Source organism: Bufo bufo, chromosome 1 (assembly GCF_905171765.1).
Source record: "Bufo bufo chromosome 1, aBufBuf1.1, whole genome shotgun sequence".
Classification (NCBI taxonomy): domain Eukaryota; kingdom Metazoa; phylum Chordata; class Amphibia; order Anura; family Bufonidae; genus Bufo; species Bufo bufo.
The window spans coordinates 353,464,434-353,485,829 of NC_053389.1; the positions used below are offsets into that span (position 1 = coordinate 353,464,434).

The 21,396-nt window shown below is 44.5% G+C and overlaps 1 protein-coding gene across 1 annotated transcript in view; it reads right to left on the bottom strand.

Annotated features, from left to right (window-relative positions):
- Positions 1–21,396, bottom strand: part of NME5 (NME/NM23 family member 5) — a 119,689-nt gene that overhangs the window by 59,246 nt on the left and 39,047 nt on the right. Inside the window, exon 3 of the mRNA XM_040415671.1 lies at positions 7,922–8,127. Within this exon, the coding sequence (XP_040271605.1) occupies positions 7,922–8,127 (206 nt within the window). The remainder of the gene's footprint in view (positions 1–7,921; positions 8,128–21,396) is intronic.

Below are 21,396 nucleotides of genomic sequence, written 5' to 3' on the forward strand. Positions count from 1 at the left end.
AATCCTCCCTCCTGCGTTTCATATTTTCCCTTTCCTTTCCCATTTCATTATATTAATTCTGGATTTTAAACACATCTCACCTACTCCTTATCTCCCCCCTTTCCTCATATCCATTTCCTTCACTGTTCTTTCCTTCTCTTTTTTCTTTTCCTTTATTTCATCTTACAGGCATATTCATATCTCTGCACCCTATCACATAGATTCTTCCATTCTTCAATATTTGGTGGTGCGTCCGCCCCCCACTCTCTAGCCACCACAACCCGCACCAGCATCAATCCTTTGGCCCATTTCCTTTCATTTTTGCTGTCTAAACCTATTTTCCTAATATATCCGAGTACCGCTATAGAGATTTCCAGTGGCGCCGTACACCCAGTTGATCTAATTAGCTCCTGAAATACCTGCGTCCAATACACCTGAATAGGAGGACAATACCAGATCAAGTGAATAAAATCTGCATTGTTCGCTTTGCACTTCCAGCATCTAGAATCCTTTGTTTTATACATCCTACTCAGCACCCAAGGGGTGATATAGGTTCGGTGGAGAATAAAGAACTGTATCAACCGAAAATTACTCGATAAAGTGCTTCTTTTTATGCTTTTATAAATGCTTCTCCAATCAAGACTGTTAGACTCTACTTCTAATGTCCATTTTCTTTCACTATTAAACTTAGTCACACCCCCTAGCCCCCTTTTAATTTTTTTATATATCTGTGAAGTTGATATTTTAGTCCCATTACTGTGATAACAGAATTCTGCAAATTCTGAGTGTTCAGTGACTAAATACTCTTTATTCTCTGTTGCATCAAATGCGTGCTCTAATCGGGTATATCTATACCGTGTAAGGGTGTCTAATTCTATACTAAGCCCCAGTTCCTCTAGTGTCCTAAACTTTCCTTTCGCCTCAATCTGTGAGATATACTTTATACCATTTTTTTCCCATAATACATAGTCATCCAACTTCTGAAATTCTCCTAAATTTGTATTTCCCCATATAGGGGTAATCTTTAGTGAGTAACTTATCCCCAGTAGTTTTTTAACATTAACCCATACTAAGTGCATCATGTTGCTAATTGGACATTTCCTACCTTTTATTTTAATAATCCCAGTTTCCAGGACACTAATAATATTGTATTGAGGGCATTCGCCCACCAAGAAACAACGCAGTCTATCGTCCTCTGTCATTAACCACTGAAGCTGGGATGCATAATAGGCTCTGAAGCAGGGGACGGACAATCCACCATCTTCTTCATCTAACCACAAGTACTTTTGTTTCAACCTAACCCTTTTTTCCCCCCATATGAGATCATTCATCAATCCTTCCAATACACTGAAACAGTGATCCCCTATCCACACAGGGCAGGAGGAAATAACATAAAGAATCTGCGGTAACAGGACCATCTTGATAATGGCAATTCGATCTGCCTGTTGCATCAGTAATCTTTGCCAAATACTTATTTTGTTTTTAACCCTTTTTAGCAGGGGGGAGATGTTAAGTTCTATATACTCTTGTAGCCGCAAAAAGATTTTTATTCCCAGATATTCAAATGCTTCTGTGGGTTTTAATGTTTTAACATTAATATCCGTTCGCCTATTTTCATAGCTGATGGGGAGCAGCACGGATTTCATCCAGTTCACCCTAAAGCCGGAAATCCGGCCGAACTGATTTACTATCCCCATCAGGTATGGCACCGTTTGCGCCCCCCCCCTTCCAGAAAAAACAGGATGTCATCCGCGTATAAGCATATTTTGTCTGCTACACCCCTTCCCCCAAACCCCCTAATATTGTCATCTGCTCGCACCTTGCATGCCAACGGTTCGACAAATATGGCAAACAATAAGGGGGAAAGTGGGCACCCCTGCCTAGTTCCTCTTTGCAATACTATCGACTCAGATATCTCCCCATTAATTTTGATCCTCACTTTCGAGTGGTTGTATAGCAATTGCACCCATTTAATATATTTTTCCCCCAAGTTCATCTCATGCATTATTTTCCAGAGGTATGCCCACTCCACTCTGTCAAACGCTTTCTCCGCATCCAATGACAGGATGGAGTGGGCACCCTCCCCGCTCACCTGGATGTTCAGCAGGGCCCGTCGGATATTTGTTTGAGCCTGACGTTTCGGGACAAACCCTGACTGGTCTATATGTATTATTTTTCCTATAACTCTTTTTAGGCGGTTTGCCAGTAGTTTAGCACATATTTTAAAATCGGTGTTGAGAAGAGAGATGGGGCGATACGAGTCCACCTTACTCTCATCTTTCCCCTTTTTTCTTATCAGGGTTATTACCGCCTCCGAAAGCAGGAAGTTCCCCCTTGTCCATAGATTCATTAAGGACCCACAGGAGTACAGGGAGAATCACCTCACCATATCTTCTATATATCTCAAAGGGGAGATCATCCAACCCAGGACTAGAATTACCCTTTATAGACCCGAGGGCATCCCGTAATTCCTCCAGCTCCACAGGGCCATTCAGCGAGTCCCTATCCTCCTCGGAGAGACTAGGGAGCGATGCACCCTCCAGAAAGAGTCTTATATCCTCCTTCTTTAGTTGAAACTTTTTTTTATTTTATTAAAAACTATTTTTTTGACTTTTTTTTTTTTAAACTTTATTTCTGCCCCACTCTGGGACGTTACTTTTGGGGTTCTGATCCCCTCTGCAATGTATTACAACACATCTGTATTGTAATGCATTGCCTGTTAGTGTATTACACTGAGAAGGCAGGTACCGAGGCTGTGCAGGGCATTGGGCAGCCTCTGCACAGAATGGGGCTGCCTTCTCACCCATCAGGTCCTCGCCACAGCAGAGCGGGGACTCGATGGGCTCTCTCACCCGCCTCAAATCCCTGATCGTGGCATAGAAGGGGTTAATCCGCCGGCATTGGCTTGTACACCGATGCCGGTGGATACAACAGGGGCCCGGCTATCAGGGACTGCCGGACTCCTGCAGTGATCGGGCGCGCACCGCTCCGATGCCCGCTCCATCACCATGACGTAACAGTACGTCAAAATGCACCTGCACCTGTACTATTACGTCATATGTCGGGAAGGGGTTAAGGGTACACACTCAGATTAGGTCACTGTAACTAGTACCTCAGGGGTCAGTATTGGGCCCTATTCTCTTCAATATATTTATTCATGATGTTGTAGAAGGCTTGCATAGTAAAATATCAGTTTTTGCAGATGACACTAAACTGTGTAAAGTAATTAACACGGAAGAGGACAGTATACTACTACAGAGGGATCTGGATAGATTGGAGGCCTTGGCACAGAGGTGGCAGATGAGGTTTACACAGACAAATGTAAGGTTATGCACATGGGAAGGAATAAGGCAAGTCACCTGTACATACTAAATGGTAAAACACTGACATGGAAAAGGACCTGGGAATTTTAGTGAACAGCAAACTAAGCTTTAGAAACCAGTGTCAGGCAGCTGCTGCCAAGGCCAATAAGATAATGAGTTGCATCAAAAGAGGCATAAATGCACATGATGAGAACATAGTCCTGCCACAAATCACTAGTCAGACCACACATGGAGGACTGTGTACAGTTCTGGCCTCCTGTGAACAAGGCAGACATAGCAGAACTGGAGAGGGTTCAGAGGAGGGCAACTAAAGTAATAACTGGAACGGGTGGCCCGGAAAGAGTATTAAAATTAGGGTTATTCAGTTTACAAAAAAAGACGACTGAGGGGAGATCTAGTAACCATGTATCAATACACAAATGGGTAGTACAGAGATCTATCCCATCATCTATTTATCCCCAGGACTGTGACGAGGGGACATCCTCTGCGTCTGGAGGAAAGGAGGTTTGTACACAAACATAGAACAGGATTCTTTACGGTAAGAGCAGTGAGACTATGGAACTCTCTGCCTGAGAAGGTGGTGATGGTGAGGACAATAAAGGAATTTAAGAGGGATCTGGATGTATTTCTGGAGTGTAATAATATTACAGGCTATGGCTACTAGAGAGGGGTCGTTGATCAAGGGAGTTATTCTGATTGCCTGATTGGAGTCGGGAAGGAATTTTCCCCCTAAAATGAGGAAAATTGGCTTCTACCTTTACGTTTTTTTTTTGCTTTTTTTTGCCTTTGTCTGGATCAACTTGCAGGATAATAGACTGAACTGGATGGACAGATTAATTTTTTCAGCCTTACAAACTATGCTCCTATTTTACTATGTATACAAATACATAGTACTGCCAGCTTTTTATATCAGGCCCTTGTTTTGTGCATGGCGTTGTATGGTTACAGGACCTGATCAGAGCGAACCACGCCTCATTTGCAGAGATTATAATCGAGGATACAATCCAGCTTCATGGTTTTAGTAATGGTTCCTCAGACCTGGACAGGGGTACTGCTGTGCCCATGTATTGTGGTCAGCACAAGTGCATCTTTTTAATCCTTATATTTGGCACACAAAAGATTTTGGGAAGACTTTATTATTTCTCTTTATAGTGCCACATGCCACAGTTCCTCTGGTAGCAAGGTTTCTGAACATAGGCACACTCACACAGAAATGATCTAAATACAAATAAAAACCTTAATTCAGAAGTTTACTAGCTCTCACACATTCTTGGAGCTTTATTCTGCGGTCCCTTCATATAGTAAAGTCACACAACTTGTAAAATTTCACACCATACCGTGTCCTGTTGCTTGGCAGGTACAGGCGGAAATGTAGCCTCCTACAGGGGTCCATCTGTAGGGTTTAGCATAAAAGGATTTGGAATATAGGGAAATATAACAAAAAGAAAAAGGTTGGCACTGCTATCACAATATCAGCGGGTGCTCAGTTGAGTAAATTCATAAATAGTATCCAACAAGACAGGCATCCACGGCACTCACCGCTATTTGAAAATCCTTCTTTTATTGTAACATCACATGCTAGGGATAAGTGAGCTGGACATCAACATTCAGATCAGCACAGCCTACGGCCATTTCACATCCACAGAAGCTTCCCCAAGGCCTTGTAAATGGCCGTAGGCTGTGCTGATCTGAATGTTGATGTCCAGCTCACTTATCCCTAGCATGTGATGTTACAATAAAAGAAGGATTTTCAAATAGCGGTGTGTAGTGTGGATACCTGTCCTGTTTGATACTACATAGAGAAATATGCTGCACTACACGGTCTGGGCAACTACTAAATCAATGAAATTATTAGAACAAAAAAACAACTTAAAATCTAATTCCTTGAGTCCGGTGGGGTCGAATTGTATTGTTGGATTTCTTGTGGCTCTCGCAGCAATCCCATTTATGTCTATGGGATCACCGCAACTCTGTAATCCAGGCTGTGACCAGTGTCGCCATGTAGCACTAGCATAAGTGTTATCCTTGTGGGGTCAACAGCAGCAGGGGGAGGGTTGTTTAGAGTCGCTAGCAGACTCTGTATCGGAAGCAAAAATAGCATAGGCCTCTTCCATACAGTGCGAATAGTGTGAATACAAAAAATTGTGGCGTAGAATGAGGCCTCTTTCACACTTGCGTTGTCCGGATCCGGCGTGTACTCCACTTGCCGGAATTACACGCCGGATCCGGAAAAACGCAAGTGTACTGAAAGCATTTGAAGACGGATCCGTCTTCAAAATGCTTTCAGTGTTACTATGGCAGCCAGGACATGGTTGCCATAGTAGGTTGCCATAGTAGGAGCGGGGAGCGGGGGAGCAGTATACTTACCGTCCGTGCGGCTCCCGGGGCGCTCCAGAATGACGTCAGAGCGCCCCATGCGCATGGATGACGTGCCATGCAATCACGTGATCCATGCGCTTGGGTGCCCTGACGTCACTCTGAAGCGCCCCGGGAGCCGCACGGACGGTAAGTACACTGCTCCCCCGCTCCCCGCTACACTTTACCATGGCTGCCAGGACTTTAGTGTCCCGGCAGCCATGGTAACCATTCAGAAAAAGCTAAACGTCGGATCTGGCAATGCGCCGAAACGACATTTAGCTTAAGGCCGGATCCGGATCAATGCCTTCCAATGGGCATTAATTCCGGATCCGGCCTTGCGGCAAGTCTTCAGGATTTTTGGCCGGAGCAAAAAGCGCAGCATGCTGTGGTATTTTCTCCGGCCAAAAAACGTTCCGTTACGGAACTGAAGACATCCTGATGCATCCTGAACGGATTTCTCTCCTTTCAGAATGCATTAGGATAAAACTGATCGGGATTCTTCCGGCATAGAGCCCCGACGACAGAACTCTATGCCAGAAGACAATAACGCAGGTGTGAAAGAGCCCTAACAAGGATTCACAAAAAATGTTGACGCCCCAGCTAGGCACAATAAAAAATGTGATGCACCAATTAGGCAAAAAATAAATAAATAAAGAAGGTGAAGGGATCACAAGTGGTTGAAAATCAGTGACATACCATAGGCATAATCAGCCCAGACAGCAAGTCCTAGCGAGCCCACAAACACAGGCTGGCTGGGAAGAGGATGGGATCTGCAACCAAGGGCTGCACAGCCAGAAGCTGAGGGGCTCCCTGGATGGGTGACAGGTTGGGATGATGGGGAGGTCATTGTGATGGCAGAGAGGGGGGGTCAGCCCACAGTGCAGTACAGTGGATCATAGCAAAATAGTGGGGATTGCAATGTGGGAGATTGGGAGAGATAAGGGGGGTGATCAGGGGGCACAGATTCTATTTTTTTTCACAAAAGAATTGCACAGCACATCTTCTGAGCTCACTTTCTCTCTCACACAGGAATGATGAGGTTAGAGCGTTGGCTCAGAAGAAAACCGGTCTCATTTCTACATTAGTACTATTAGTCATTCAGCTTTGAATGACCAATAGCAGCGATCGCCGGCACAGGACTAAATTGACAGCAGGCAGGGCAACACAAGCCACAAGAAGGCAGGGACGAGAGAAGTAGGTGGGGCCAGCAATACCACAGTGAAACACAAAATACATAGTAACATAGCATATAAGGCCGAAAAAAGACATCTGTCCATCCAGTTCGGCCTGTTATCCTGCAAGTTGATCCAGAGGAAGGCAAAAAAAAAAAAAAAAACTGTGAGGTAGAAGCCAATTTTCCTCACTTAAGGGGGAAAAAATTCCTTCCCGACTCCAATTAGAATAACTCCCTGGATCAACTACCCGTCTCTAGTACCTATAGCCTGTAATATTATTACACTCCAGAAATACATCCAGGCCCCGCTTGAATTCCTTTATTGTACTCACCATCACCACCTCCTCAGGCAGAGAGTTCCATAGTCTCACTGCTCTTACCGTAAAGAATCCTTTTCTATGTTTGTGTACAAACCTTCTTTCCTCCAGACGCAGAGGATGTCCCCTCGTCACAGTCACAGTTCTGGGGATAAATATATGATGGGATAGATCTCTGTACTGACCCCTGATATATGTGTATATATAGTAATTAGATCTCCCTTCAGTCGTCTTTTTTCTAACGTGAATAACCCTAATTTTGATACTCTTTCAGGGTACTGTAGTTGCCCCATTCCAGTTATTACTTTAGTTGCCCTCCTCTGTAACCTCTTCAGCTCTGCTATGTCTGCCATCCTAGTAAAACCAAATACCATAATGCCGGATAAAATACTGCTCTATCACCATACTGAGGACGGTAATATAGCTAAATTCAGGAGGCCATTAGATTGTTATATGTACCTGGCCAGTGGCCATGTGGAGGGCTTGGGCGGACCCTTGGGCAGCGGCCCTCCAGGAACTTTCCTTGTAGGTTGTATGGCTAGGCAGCCCTTGTATGTACGCAATCTAATATGATGGCAAAAAATGTACCCCTTGTTACAAAAAAACTGTATTTCCTACAGCCGTGGCAACAAAATAAAATTAATATAGCTGTCATAATATGGAAAGATAAAAACAAATAGGGTAACAAATAATAGAGAATCTGAACATGGGTTACCATCATGAGACAAGCCCTTTAAATGGTTAAGAATAGAAAAAAATAATTTTCTTACCTTTCAGGATGAGTTTCTTTAGCTTTCAAACTATTGGATGGTCCCATTACTTGTCTCCAAAAGTTGATGGCATCATGTCTTGCCAGTTCCAAAGCAATTATAGGTCCAGAACTCATGTAAGCAGTCAAGCTAGGGAAAAACATTTTCCCATACTGTTCAGAGTAGAAGTCACTACATTTTTCAGGGGACATATGGACTTTCAATTTCTGCAAAATATTTATTAAAACATTACTATGTTTTTTTAGATTCTTACATATTCTGGATCTCATGCACACAACCATATTTTTTATTCGTGTGCTATCCACATTTTTGGCAGATGGCAAACTGATCCATTCATTTCTATGGGACCATGCACATCCATATTTTTTGCAGATCCGTGTGACCATTCCGCAAATTATAGAACAGTTTATTTCCGTCCCTGTTGAAGAGAAAGCAGAGCAGCGCACATAGGTAACACTGCTGAACACCAATCTAATTGTAATTAGAGGTTCTCACCTCTCAAGGTTGCATGCAAGTAATGTCACTGATGCAGCCAGGCTTCCCTCAAGCACTGCGTTCAAGCTATAAAACTGAGGTGGTAAAATGGGATTAGCTGTGGCACAATCAGGATAAGGTCCAAATGAGGTATTCCTTTGAGGTTATCTTTATTGAAGTTTCTTTAACAGGTAAAGTGTTTCGAGGCCAGACCAGCCCCTTCATCAGACCAAGAAACAGGGATGCATCATTTGGACCTTACTTGATTGCTCCACGTCTCCACGTTTGTCTGTGTTGTGGAGGAGAATAGTCATTTTTATTCATAAGTTTGAGAAAAATCCGTAATACACATGGAAAGAATCTGTATTTTGATGATCCACTGTGTGCAGGCTGAAATACACAGCAGTGTCACATAGATGTCTTCTCTTATTAAAGTGGTGGTCTTATCAGGACAACTGTGCCACATGCCCACTTGGGACCTCCATCTATGTGAAAGATGAGACAGACACTCGTTAACAGTGGCTTCTATTCTGATGGTCCCCATCCATATTTTGCATGCCAGTGGCTGAAGCAGGGAAATGTGGGGCTGGCATCTGCATATTTTATTTTATTTTTTTACTTCATTGGACATTTTTTTTTAACTCCTTATAGGGGTTGTCCAAGATAATCATTAATCTCAGAAAAGCCCTCAAATAGCCTAAAATAAAAAAAATTATACTCAACCCAGCGCGGTTCTCTGTGGCACTAGTCATGTCTTCTGAGGACAGTGACTGGCTGCAGCAGTCCTATGCTTTTTACTGGCATGTCACGTCTGCTGGAGAAAGAAGCAACTTGTAGGGGTGCACCGAAATGAAAATTCTGGTCCGAAACCGAAAATTCAGGATGCCCTTGACCGAAACCGAAACTGCCTTTTTGCCCAAATACTTTTAAAATACTTTTTTTTTAATGATTTTATTAATAATTCTTTTTCATGAATTTAATAAATCATATTATATAACATGGTGCTTCCTCATACACAAGTGATTGTACAAAACAACTGTTATGGGGGGAATCTGTGGATGACTGACACTGTTATGGGGGGGATCTGTGGATGACGGACACTGTTATGGGGGGGATCTGTGGATGATGGACACTGTTATGGGGGGGATCTGTGGATGACGGACACTGTTATGGGGGGGATCTGTGGATGACGGACACTGTTATGGGGGGGATCTGTGGATGACGGACACTGTTATGGGGGGGATCTGTGGATGACGGACACTGTTATGGGGGGGATCTGTGGATGATGGACACTGTTACAGGGGGGGGGGATCTGTGGCTGGCACTGTTACAGGGGGGGGGATCTGTGGCTGGCACTGTTACAGGGGGGGAGATCTGTGGCTGGCACTGTTATATATGTGCCATCCACAGACCCCCCCTAGCCCATAACAGTGCCATCCACAGACCCCCCCTAGCCCATAACAGTGACATCCACAGACCCCCTCCAGCCCATAACAGTGACATCCACAGACCCCCTCCAGCCCATAACAGTGACATCCACAGACCCCCTCCAGCCCATAACAGTGACATCCACAGACCCCCCCAGCCCATAACTGTGCCATCCACAGATCGCCCACGCCTCCCCCCCCCCCGCCCCGCCGCTCCGGTATACAAATATAAGATGTTATATTTATTTATTGGTTATTAAACATGCCCCCTCAGTCCTATTACTACCTTACATCCTAATCGCATCTGTAGAATTCAGGCAGCCCAAGCCGGGCGGCCGGCGCGTCTCTCACTGACGTCACTTGCCTGCGCCGCCGGCTTCATTCAGGCACATGACAAGAGTTACGCTGCCGCCCGCCTGGCCTGCCTGAATTCTACAGATGCGATTAGGATGTAAGGTAGTAATAGGACTGAGGGGGCATGTTTAATAACCAATAAATTAATATGACATCTTATATTAGTATACCGGAGCGGCGGGGCGGGGCTATCATATTTTCTGCCGATATGTACCAATATCGGCCGAAATGGATTAGGCCCATTTTTGGCCGATATTTTCGGCCGCCGGAATTTCGGTGCACCCCTAGAAGCAAGTATAACATTTTCTATTTTAGGCTACTAGAGGGCTTGTCCAAAAAGTTTAATAAAAAGTTTAATTATAATGGACAATCCTTTTAACCCCTGAACGCAAAATATTTTGACTGTATGTTATTTTCATGTAAGGAATGTATGGAGCTGAATCAGCTCTGTACTCGGTGGTTGCCAGCTGTGTAAAACACAGCATTAACCAGAATAGAAAATGATTCTACAACCACAGCATCTGCAAGGTTAGACAGAGGGGGGCTCCATCTGTCCTCTGCTGCAAAGTTAGGGAGTTACGATCGGTTACTATGGCAGTCATGGGCCCTGGGAAAGCTCCCAGGTTTGCCATAGGAAACTGCCTGCTTCTTATAGTAGTGTCACGGGTAATGGTAGTGTCACAGAATGGAGGAGCAGGAGGGGATAACACCAAATGACACACAGAAGGAATAGACCGTAGTCTAGGCCTTAAAGCTAAGGGAGAGGGATGGTGATCTCCTAGGAATCCCTAGACCTCTCCCTGACACCTGCCAGTATGAGTAGACCCTGAAGGTGGAAATACTCACACACCGGAACCTAGGCCCTGAAGACCCTGGAAGGCCCTAGGAATAGTGGCATGGAATGAGACTACTGGTTCCTTCCCAGATGAAGGAACCAGCGTCTCCATGAGGCCTAGACAACAACACACACAAGCGAACAACAAAATGCAAGACAAAATGCACTTAGCTTAAAGCAGAATATCAAAAGGAACATCACACCAGTTCAACCAACTCCAGCAGGAAATATCAACCGCATGATAAGCAGTGTGAGTCAGAACTAAATAGGGAATCAGTAATGACTACAAGCTGCACCTGACAAGAGGTGTGGTTAACAAAACAACAACACTGCAAGGAGAAAACAGAGAGACAGGCAGATACCCTCACGTGCCGCCAGTCTCTCTGATCTTTTCACCTCTGTCATGGGAGGGACCGTGACAAGTAAGATATATAGTACATTTAATTCTATGAGGAAGGAAAATAAAAAAAATTATGGCTCTTGGAAGGCATGAAGGAAAATGCAAAAAGGTAATCGGTCAGGAGTTTTATTAATGCTCACTGCTGAAAGGTATAACTGCATATTCTGTGTGGTGAATGCTGTAACTAATTTTTTTTTTTTAAATGTCACCTTTCGCCCCTCCAAAAAAATGTTATAACACTGATCAAAAACATGGAACCAATAAAATCTACAGTTCATCTCGCAAAAAAACAAGCCCTCAAACAACTCAGCGGGCGAAAATTTAAAAAGGTTATGCCTGTCAGAACATGGCGATGCAAAGAAAATGTAGATTTTTGTAAAAAAAAAAAATTTAAGTAGTAAAACAAAAAAATATATACTAGTCTGGTATCGCACCGAAGAATAAGGACATCATGTCATAGTGTCTGTCTGTTACTGTAGGTCAGGGGGCACCAATTAGTGTCTGTTACTAGGCATCCATCAGTGTCTGTCCATAACTGGTGGTTATTGGGCATCAATTACTGTTCATCAGTTACTGTCTGTCAGTGAGTGTCTGTCACTAGGTGTCCATTAAAGTCCGTCCATAACTGTAAGTCAATGGGCTTCTGTTACTAGTAATCCGTTAGTGTCTGTTCATAACTGTCGGTCAGTGGGCATCAATTATTGTCAGTCCGTTACTGTCGGTCAGTATGGGCAGGGTTCAGAAGTGAAGAAGCTCCATATGGCTTTTGAGGGCAGATTTTGTTGGAATGGTTTCTGGATGTCATGTCACAAAAAATGACCCCATTTTAGAAACTACACCCCTTTAAGGGGTTTGGTGAGTTTAGTGACCCAACAAGCGTTTCATTGAATATAGAAACACTTGGCTGCGAAAAGGAAAAATGACATTATTTCCAATACAATGTAACTTTTTGGTCATTTTCATAAGGGGTAACAAGAGAAAATGCACCTCACATGTTATGCATTTTTTCCTGAATACATAAATACCCAATTTGTGATCATAAATTGCTGTTTGCGGACATGGCAGCATTCAGAAGGGAAGGAGCAGCATCAGGATTTTCTAACATGGAATTTGCCTTAATAGTTTTTAGGAAACATAACTTTTAAATCTTTTGTTGTTGACTAAGCTGTATGGGGACTTATTTTTTGTGTTCAAGACGGATCCGTCTTGGCTATGCTAAAGATAATACAAACGTATCCGTTCTGAACAGATGCAGACGTTTGAATTATCTGAACGGATCCATCTGTGCAGATCCATGACGGATCCGCACCAAACGCGAGTGTGAAAGTAGCCTAAGGGAGCGGGAATTTGTGAAGATCACAGTTAAGGGGACAGTGTGCTGTGGAGGTCACAGTTACGGTGGCAAGGTGAAGTGAAAGTCACTGTTAAGGTGGCAGGGTGCTGTGGAGGTCACTATTAATGGGGAAGGTGCCGTGTCATTTTTCCTCTTCCCACATATCACATACACATCTTCACTTATTATTCTATTTTACATATTAAAGGCTACTATGCTACACAACGTACATTAAAGGCCAATTTCAATTATACATCTCTATATTCTGACAATCGCATACTTATATTTCCCCTTTATTCATACAATCTACATTGCATCTCTGTGTCACGTTTAATATCTGCAACAGGCGCTTGAGTACTCATACACTGCAACCTACACACTGTTTCCAACATCATACTATGTGGCTGCAGACCCCATCACCCAGCAGCACACACGTGCAGCATCCCTCTCCCTCCTCTTTAGAGGAGGGATTCTGCAGTGTCATTCGTTCTAACTCCCCCATCTCGGCTTATATCTTGGAGCGCATTTCTTGCACGCCGAGAAGCCATGCAGTCTGAACCAGCAGATTAGGGGTGTAACGATTGCGGTCGCATCCTCTGTGGTGAGTGGAAAGGGGGCCCACTGCGCTCACACTGTCACTGTACTTCATGCCGGGCCCCATCAGAGTGTTCAACTCACCTGCATCACATGCAGTACAGCATCTATCAGGCACCAGCACTGCCCTACTAGAATTTGTAAAAAATTCAATGGGTGGGTGGACATCACTGGGGCAGTGGGATGACATTAGGGACAGTGGAAGACATTATAGAGATATTACTGTGGGCGCTATAGGTACATTATTATTACCAGAGACCAGGGCTGTAACGATTGCTGTCACAGAGGGTGCGACAGGACACGGCGGTGGGGAACGGAGATCCGATCCAAAGCTTATACCCTGATCATCACACTCCGTATTATACTCTGCATCATTTGTAACAATGTCACCTATACCTACTCTTTATACAGCAGCAATATGTTCCTCTTTCAGTCTGTGCCCCTACAGTAGTCTATCAATCATGATTAACCGCCTCCGGACTGCCTAACGCAGGATCGCGTTCCGGAGGCGGCCGCGCTGCGCAGAGTCACGCATATACGCGTCATCTCGCGAGACGCGAGATTTCGCTCAAAGCCGGCCCGCGCATGCGCATCGCGGGCCGGCAAAAGTTAAAGAACAATTTCGTCACCAGCCTGCCAGCAACGATCATTGGCTGGCAGGCTGGCGATTTAAAAAAAAACGAATCACAAGCCGTATAACAGATCATATTAGTAAATATGATCTGTTATATGGCTTCTCTGCTCCTCTGCTGGTCCTTTTCGTCGGTTGGATCCAGCAGAGGAGCAGACTTTCACAGTGAGTAGCACCAACATCACACTTTAGCCCCAGATCACCCCCATCACCCCAATTAACCCTTTGATCACCCCTTTGATCGCCCCTGTCAATCACTTAGTGAAAGACAAAAAGTGATCAGTGTAAACTGTCACTTTTTTTTTTCACTAGTATTGGCTGTTAGGTTTTAGGATAGTTTAGGCCCCTTGGTTAGGTAGTTAGCGATCGGTTAGCGCCCAGCTTACCGCACCGCAGTCACTGATTCGCTGATTAGCATATCGCTAATCAGCATTTGTACTTTTATAGTATCTGTGATCAAAACTGATCACGGTCAGATCTATAATAGTATTAGTGTCACTTTAGTTCGCTTCACCCAAAACGCAGTGTTTGCCCGATCAGGCCTGATCGGTTGCCCACACGTGCGTTCACCCACGCCCGCCCCACCGCAGTGACAAAAAATATTTATTTTTTGATCACTGCACATTCACTTTACAAGCACTGCGGCGATAAAAAAATCTGTTTTGATATTTTTCAACCGCAGCGGCCTCCGGTACTTCGCTAGCCTCCCCTTTGTAAGACAGGCATGCTTTTTTTCTTGGGTAGTCTCAGGGAATACCCCTAAATTTAGTAGTCCAAAATGTCAAACAGGGGTATTCTTCTGAAGAGGCCTACAGGATTCTGACCCAGTCGGATGAGGAATGGGAACCCTCATCTGACGAATCTAGCGGGTCAGAATATGAACCTGTAGAAAGCAGTGGCTCTCTGACCCAAAGTTCGGACGAGGAGGTAAAGGTCCCTGATAGCACCAGGCGTACCAGGCCCCGTGTCGCTAGACCACAGGTTATGCAGGATCCGCTTCAAGAGCAGCAGAGTGGGGCTGGCGCTGCCGGATCACGTGGTGAGGCATACACCAGCAGCGCAGCCCTCCCTGGACCTAGTACCAGCACTGCCGTACAACATGGTGACGTGGCGAGCACCAGAAGGGCAGTTGAAGCTGGTACGGTGGCACGTGCAATAGTTACCCCGTCGCAGCCACCGCAAAGACAGGCCCGTAGAGCCCCTAGAATCCCTGAGGTGCTGGCAAACCCTGATTGGCAGTCACCAACTTCAGCCACACCAGTAGTTCCCCCTTTCACCGCCCAGTCTGAAGTTCGGGTTGAGTCGGCTCATATCGGTTCGGCCCTGGGATTTTTTGAGCTGTTCTTAACTGCGGAGCTCTTGGACTTAGTCGTGGCAGAGACAAACCGGTATGCCACACAATTTATATCCGCCAACCCGGGAAGCTATTATGCCCAGCCTTTCCGGTGGAAACCAGTCCAAGTTTCCGAAATTAAAAATTTTCTGGGCCTTCTCCTCAACATGGGTCTAACTAAAAAGCATGAATTGCGGTCATATTGGTCCACGAACCCGATTCATCACATGCCCATGTTCTCTGCTGCTATGTCCAGGGCACGATTTGAGGCCATCCTCCGTTTCCTGCATTTTAGCGACAACACCACCTCCCGTCCCAGAGGCCACCCAGCTTTTGACCAGCTCCACAAAATTCGGCCCCTCATAGACCACTTCAACCAGAAATTTGCAGATTTGTATACCCCCGAGCAAAACATCTGCGTAAACGAGTCCCTAATACATTTTACCGGGCGCCTTGGCTTCAAACAATACATCCCAAGCAAGCGTGCCCGGTATGGGGTCAAATTGTATAAGCTCTGTGAAAGGGCCACAGGCTATACCCACAAATTTCAGATCTATGAGGGAAAAGATCAGACCCTGGAGCCGGTCGGTTGCCCTGACTACCTGGGGAGCAGTGGGAAGACAGTCTGGGACTTGGTGTCACCCTTATTTGGCAAGGGATACCATCTTTATGTGGACAATTTCTACACAAGTGTGGCCCTCTTTAGGCATTTGTTTCTAGAACGGATTTGCGCCTGTGGCACCGCGCGAACTAGTCGCGTGGGCTTCCCCCAACTGCTCGTTACCACCCATCTTGCAAGGGGGGAGAGGGCTGCCTTGTGTAACGAAGAACTGCTCGCGGTGAAATGGAGAGACAAGCGTGACGTTTATATGCTCTCCTCCATTCACGCAGACACGACAATCCAAATTGAGCGAGCAACCCGTGTCATTGAAAAGCCCCTCTCAGTCCACGACTATAATTTGCTCATGGGAGGGGTGGACTTCAATGACCAGATGTTGTCTCCGTATTTAGTTTCCCGACGCACCAGACGCTGGTATAAGAAGGTGTCTGTATATTTAATTCAATTGGCTCTGTACAATAGTTTTGTTCTCTACAGTAAGGCTGGGAGAACACGATCCTTCTTCAAATTCCAGGAAGAGATCATCGAGAACCTCCTGTATCCAGAAGGTTCCGTGGCCCCATCCACCAGTGTAGTTAGCCGTCTACACGAGCGACATTTCCCCAGTGTCGTTCCTGGTACCTCAACCCAACCGTCACCCCGAAAAAGATGTTGTGTCTGTAGCGGGAGTGGAATAAGGCGTGACACCCGCTATTTCTGTCCTGACTGTCCTGACCACCCTGCCCTATGCTTTGGAGTGTTTCCGGAAGTACCACACACAGGTACACCTAGCATAGGGATCAGATCTCACCAGGACAGGCACACAGGGCTATTAGGGCCCTTTTACTCACAGCTGCTGCAAACCTCTCCTTTCACCTGGGATAAAGTGCATAACGTAGTTCGCCACATCTTTGGGCGATTTGCGCTTTGCACATTGTCCCATGGGGAAGGAGAGGTTTGTTCTATAAAGGTAAAAAAAAATACCGGTAAGTAAAAAAGTTAACGTTCAGTTAAAAAAGTTAAAAAAAGTTTATATGTTCTGTTCAAAAGTTAATAAATTTATTGCGTTGCGGCCTGGTTTTTTCTTTTTTGTTTTGTTTTTTTTACCTTCCAGGTGGACCAACCGATCGACCAGCTGCAGCACTGATGTGCATTCGGACAGAAGCATTGCGCTGCTGTCAGATTACACGCAAGTCGGTGTATGCGGCGCTGCAAGACGAGATTTCTCCTCTGCAGTAAAAGATATGTTTGCCGAGGCATATGAGCTGAGGAGGTGGCGGTGTTCATATACTTTGGCAAACACTTTGTATATATAAAATAAAAAATCCTGGCAAGGATTTATTCATCCACATCGATTGATGTGAATGGAGAAATCTGGTTTGCCAGGGCATACGAGCTAAGTGGGTATGGATGTTGGGCGGAGCTCCTATGTCCTGGCAGACGCCTTTCCCCTCCTTTTTCTTTTTTTGGCAGAGATTTTTTCATCCACATTGATCGATGTGAATGAAGAAATCTGTGCCGTTCACTTTTTTCTTTCAGCCCAGAGGCTGAACGGAAAAAAAAAATCTCATTACCCGTATGCTCAATATAAGGAGAATAGCAGAAACTCCTAATGCTGGGCATACATGTAATGATTGCGGAGACCCTCAAATGCCAGGGCAGTACAAACACCCCACAAATGACCCCATTTTGGAAAGAAGACACTCCAAGGTATTCGCTGAGGGGCATATTGAGTCCATGAAAGATTGAAATTTTTGTCCCAAGTTAGCGGAAAGGGAGACTTTGTGAGAAAAAAATCTATTTCCGCTAACTTGTGCCAAATTTTATTTTTTTCTATGAACTCGCCATGCCCCTCATTGAATACCTTGGGGTGTCTTCTTTCCAAAATGGGGTCACATGTGGGGTATTTATACTGCCCTGGCATTTTAGGGGCCCCAAAGCGTGAGAAGAAGTCTGGTATCCAAATGTCTAAAAATGCCCTCCTAAAAGGAATTTGGGCCCCTTTGCCCACCTAGGCTGCAAAAAAGTGTCACACATGTGGTATCTCCGTATTCAGGAGAAGTTGGGGAATGTGTTTTGGGGTGTCATTTTACATATACCCATGCTGGGTGAGAGAAATATCTTTTTTTTATACAAAGTTGGCAATTGACCAAGATATTTCTCTCACCCAGCATGGGTATATGTAAAATGACACCCCAAAACACATTCCCCAACTTCTCCTGAATACGGAGATACCACATGTGTGACACTTTTTTGCAGCCTAGGTGGGCAAAGGGGCCCACATTCCAAAGAGCACCTTTCGGATTTCACCAGTCATTTTTTACACATTTTGATTTCAAACTCCTTACCACACATTTGGGCCCCTAGAATGCCAGGGCAGTATAACTACCCCACAAGTGACCCCCTTTTGGAAAGAAGACACCCAAAGGTATTCGCTGATAGGCATAGTGAGTTCATAGAACTTTTTATTTTTTGTCACAAGTTAGTGGAATATGAGACTTTGTAAGAAAAAAAAAAAAAAAAAATCATCATTTTCCGCTAACTTGTGACAAAAAATAAAAAGTTCTATGAACTCACTATGCCCATCAGCGAATACCTTACAACTTTTACAACTGAAAGTGAAAAATGTCATTTTTTTTGCAAACAAATCGTTAAATTTCGATTAATAACAAAAAAAAGTAAAAATGTCAGCAGCAATGAAATACCACCAAATGAAAGCTCTATTAGTGAGAAGAAAAGGAGGTAAAATTAATTTGGGTGGTAAGTTGCATGACCGAGCAATAAACGGTGAAAGTAGGGTAGGTCAGAAGTGTAAAAAGTGGCCTGGTCTTTCAGGGTGTTTAAGCTATGGGGGCTGAGGTGGTTAAAGGATATATACCACATAGACAGCCTTAGTCCTCTTCCAGCTTTAGTCCTTACAGCAATTTATTTATTTATTATGATTAAAGACAGTCACAACTTAATAATAATATAATTGTTAATTTTATTTATTTCAAATCAAACAATACATACAAAACAATTAATATTTAAAAATAAATAAATAATAATAATAATAATAATTTAGATTCAACTCAAATCACCCTTTAAGGCTACATTCACACGTCCGTGGTGTGTTGCGGACCCGCAAATTGCGGGTCCGCAACACACCAGCCCGTCACCCCCATAGAAATGCCTATTCTTGTCCGCAAGCTGCGGACAAGAATAGGACATGCTCTATCTTTTTGCGGAGCTGCGGACCCAAAATCGGGGCTGCGCTCCGCAATTGCGGCTGCAGACAGTACACTGTGTGCTGTCCGCATCCATTCCGTCCCCATAGAGAATGAATGGGTCCGCACCCTTTCCGCAAAATTGCGGAAAGGATGCAGACCCATTTTGCGGACTTGTGAATGGAGCCTAAGGTTGAGTTCACATCAGCTTCAGGCTTTCCATTCTCCTGCTCCGTTATAGGAGCAGGAGAATGGAAAGGACGGATTGGGCACATAATTGAGCCGAATGGAGCCTACGGACCCCATAGACTATAATCGGGTCCGTTAGGTTTCCGCTCAGAGGAAATTTTTTGGAAGCGGAGACAAAAGTCTGGCCCGCACAACTTTTGTCTCCGCTCCAAAATCATCTTCTGAGCGGAAACCTAACAGACCCCGTTATAGCCTATGGGGTCGGTAGGCTCCATTCGGCTTAGCTATGTGCCTAATACGTCCTTTCCGTTCTCCTACTCCTATGACGGAGCAGGAGAACGTAAAGGCTGAACGCTGATGTGAACTCAGCCTTAGATGGAAGGCCCCTCTGGTCTCTATATATAACTATTGAAAAATAAAAATACAAACAAAAATATAAAAAATAGGAATAGCTTTGTCTGTTAGGTCACTAGCTTTGATATTTTGTATTCAGTCATCTTTTACCTATCGTAAAGCGTCAAATTTTTATTATTATGATTATTATTATCACTATCATCATCTTTATTATTATATTCATCATAATTTTTATTCCCTTGCTGTATCTTCATATTGATACCTATACAATGACTTCTTTATTTGAATGAATATATACAAAAATAAAAATAAAATAATTTTTTTTTATTCTTATCTATATATTTGTGTATTATTATCTGCATTTGCTACATAACCTTATCTATTCATTTACGTCCTCAATTATGGACCACACCAGACTTAAAGGGATTCTATCAGCCCGATTTTCGATACTCAGCTTTTCGTATCATCATATTAGTCTCCATTATCTAATTAAAAATATACTAGTTTTACCCCCACCTGTCGTTTCATTTTTGATAAAAATAGGTTTTCTGAATATGGTAATTACCTTTTAAATGTGCCCAAGGAGCTGTCCCTCCAGCCGTTTGTGCCCAGCCGCGCCCCTAATCTCTGAGCCCAGCGCTGCCCCACTGTTAATTTATTCACTCCTCTCCGGACTTTTTTTTCTCAGTGCCCATTGTGTCCCCTTAATAGTAGTAATGCCCACTGTGCCCTTCCACTGCACTCTGTGCCCCCTCCATAGTATAAATCCCCATTGTGCCCCCTTCACAGTAATAATGCCCACTGTGCCCCCTTCATTGTAGTAATACCCTCTGGCTCTGTGTCCCCTCCATAGTAGAAATGCACATTGTGCCCCTTCACATTAGTAATGCCCTCTGTGCCCCCTCTGAATTAATAATGCCCTCTGTGCCCCCTCCATAGTAATAAAGTCCTCTAAGCCCCCTCCATAGTAATAAAGTCTTCTGTGCCCCCTCTGTATTAGAAAAAAAACACAGTAACTACTCACCTTGTCCCGCTCCTGAAGCTCACATACCTCTCTTCCCTGCAGGCACAGTTCGCTCTGCAGCACTGTGTGGGCGAAGCTTGTGCAGATTTCCGGGCTGCAAGCTCCGCCCACACATGCCGACAGCGCGATCTGTGTCTGCACACTAAATGGTGGAGCGGGGAGAAGTCTTCGTGCTTCACTATTCTGTGCACCGCCGGCCTGAAGGCAGTGGCGTCTCTAGCTTTCAAATTTTGGGGGGGCACACTGGGGGCCAGGACAAAAGTAGGGGGGGCAGCTATAACAACGATACATTTACACAAGTACACTTAGAAATGCTGCGATACTTTACCCAATACCTAAAACCGCAACAGGGAAGAAAAGTCCTGCTGTCTGTGGTTTAAAAAATAAATAAATAAATCACTCAGATTTCAACATGTCCTAGCTGCCTGTGGATGACACTTTTATAGGGAGGGGGATCTGTGGATGACACTGCTATGGGGGGGGGGGATCTGTGAATGACACTGCTATGGGGAAGGGGGGGGGATCTGTGGATGACACATACCGTATATAGCATCTTATGCTATATGTGTCATCCACAGATCCACCCCATGACAGTGTCATCCCCATTTCCCCCTCTATAACAGTGTCATCCACAGATCCCCCTCCCCGCCTCTCACAGGAGTGTACATTTGACATTTCTAAACTGTAATCCATATCCTGCAGTAACTAACTTTAAATCCGGAT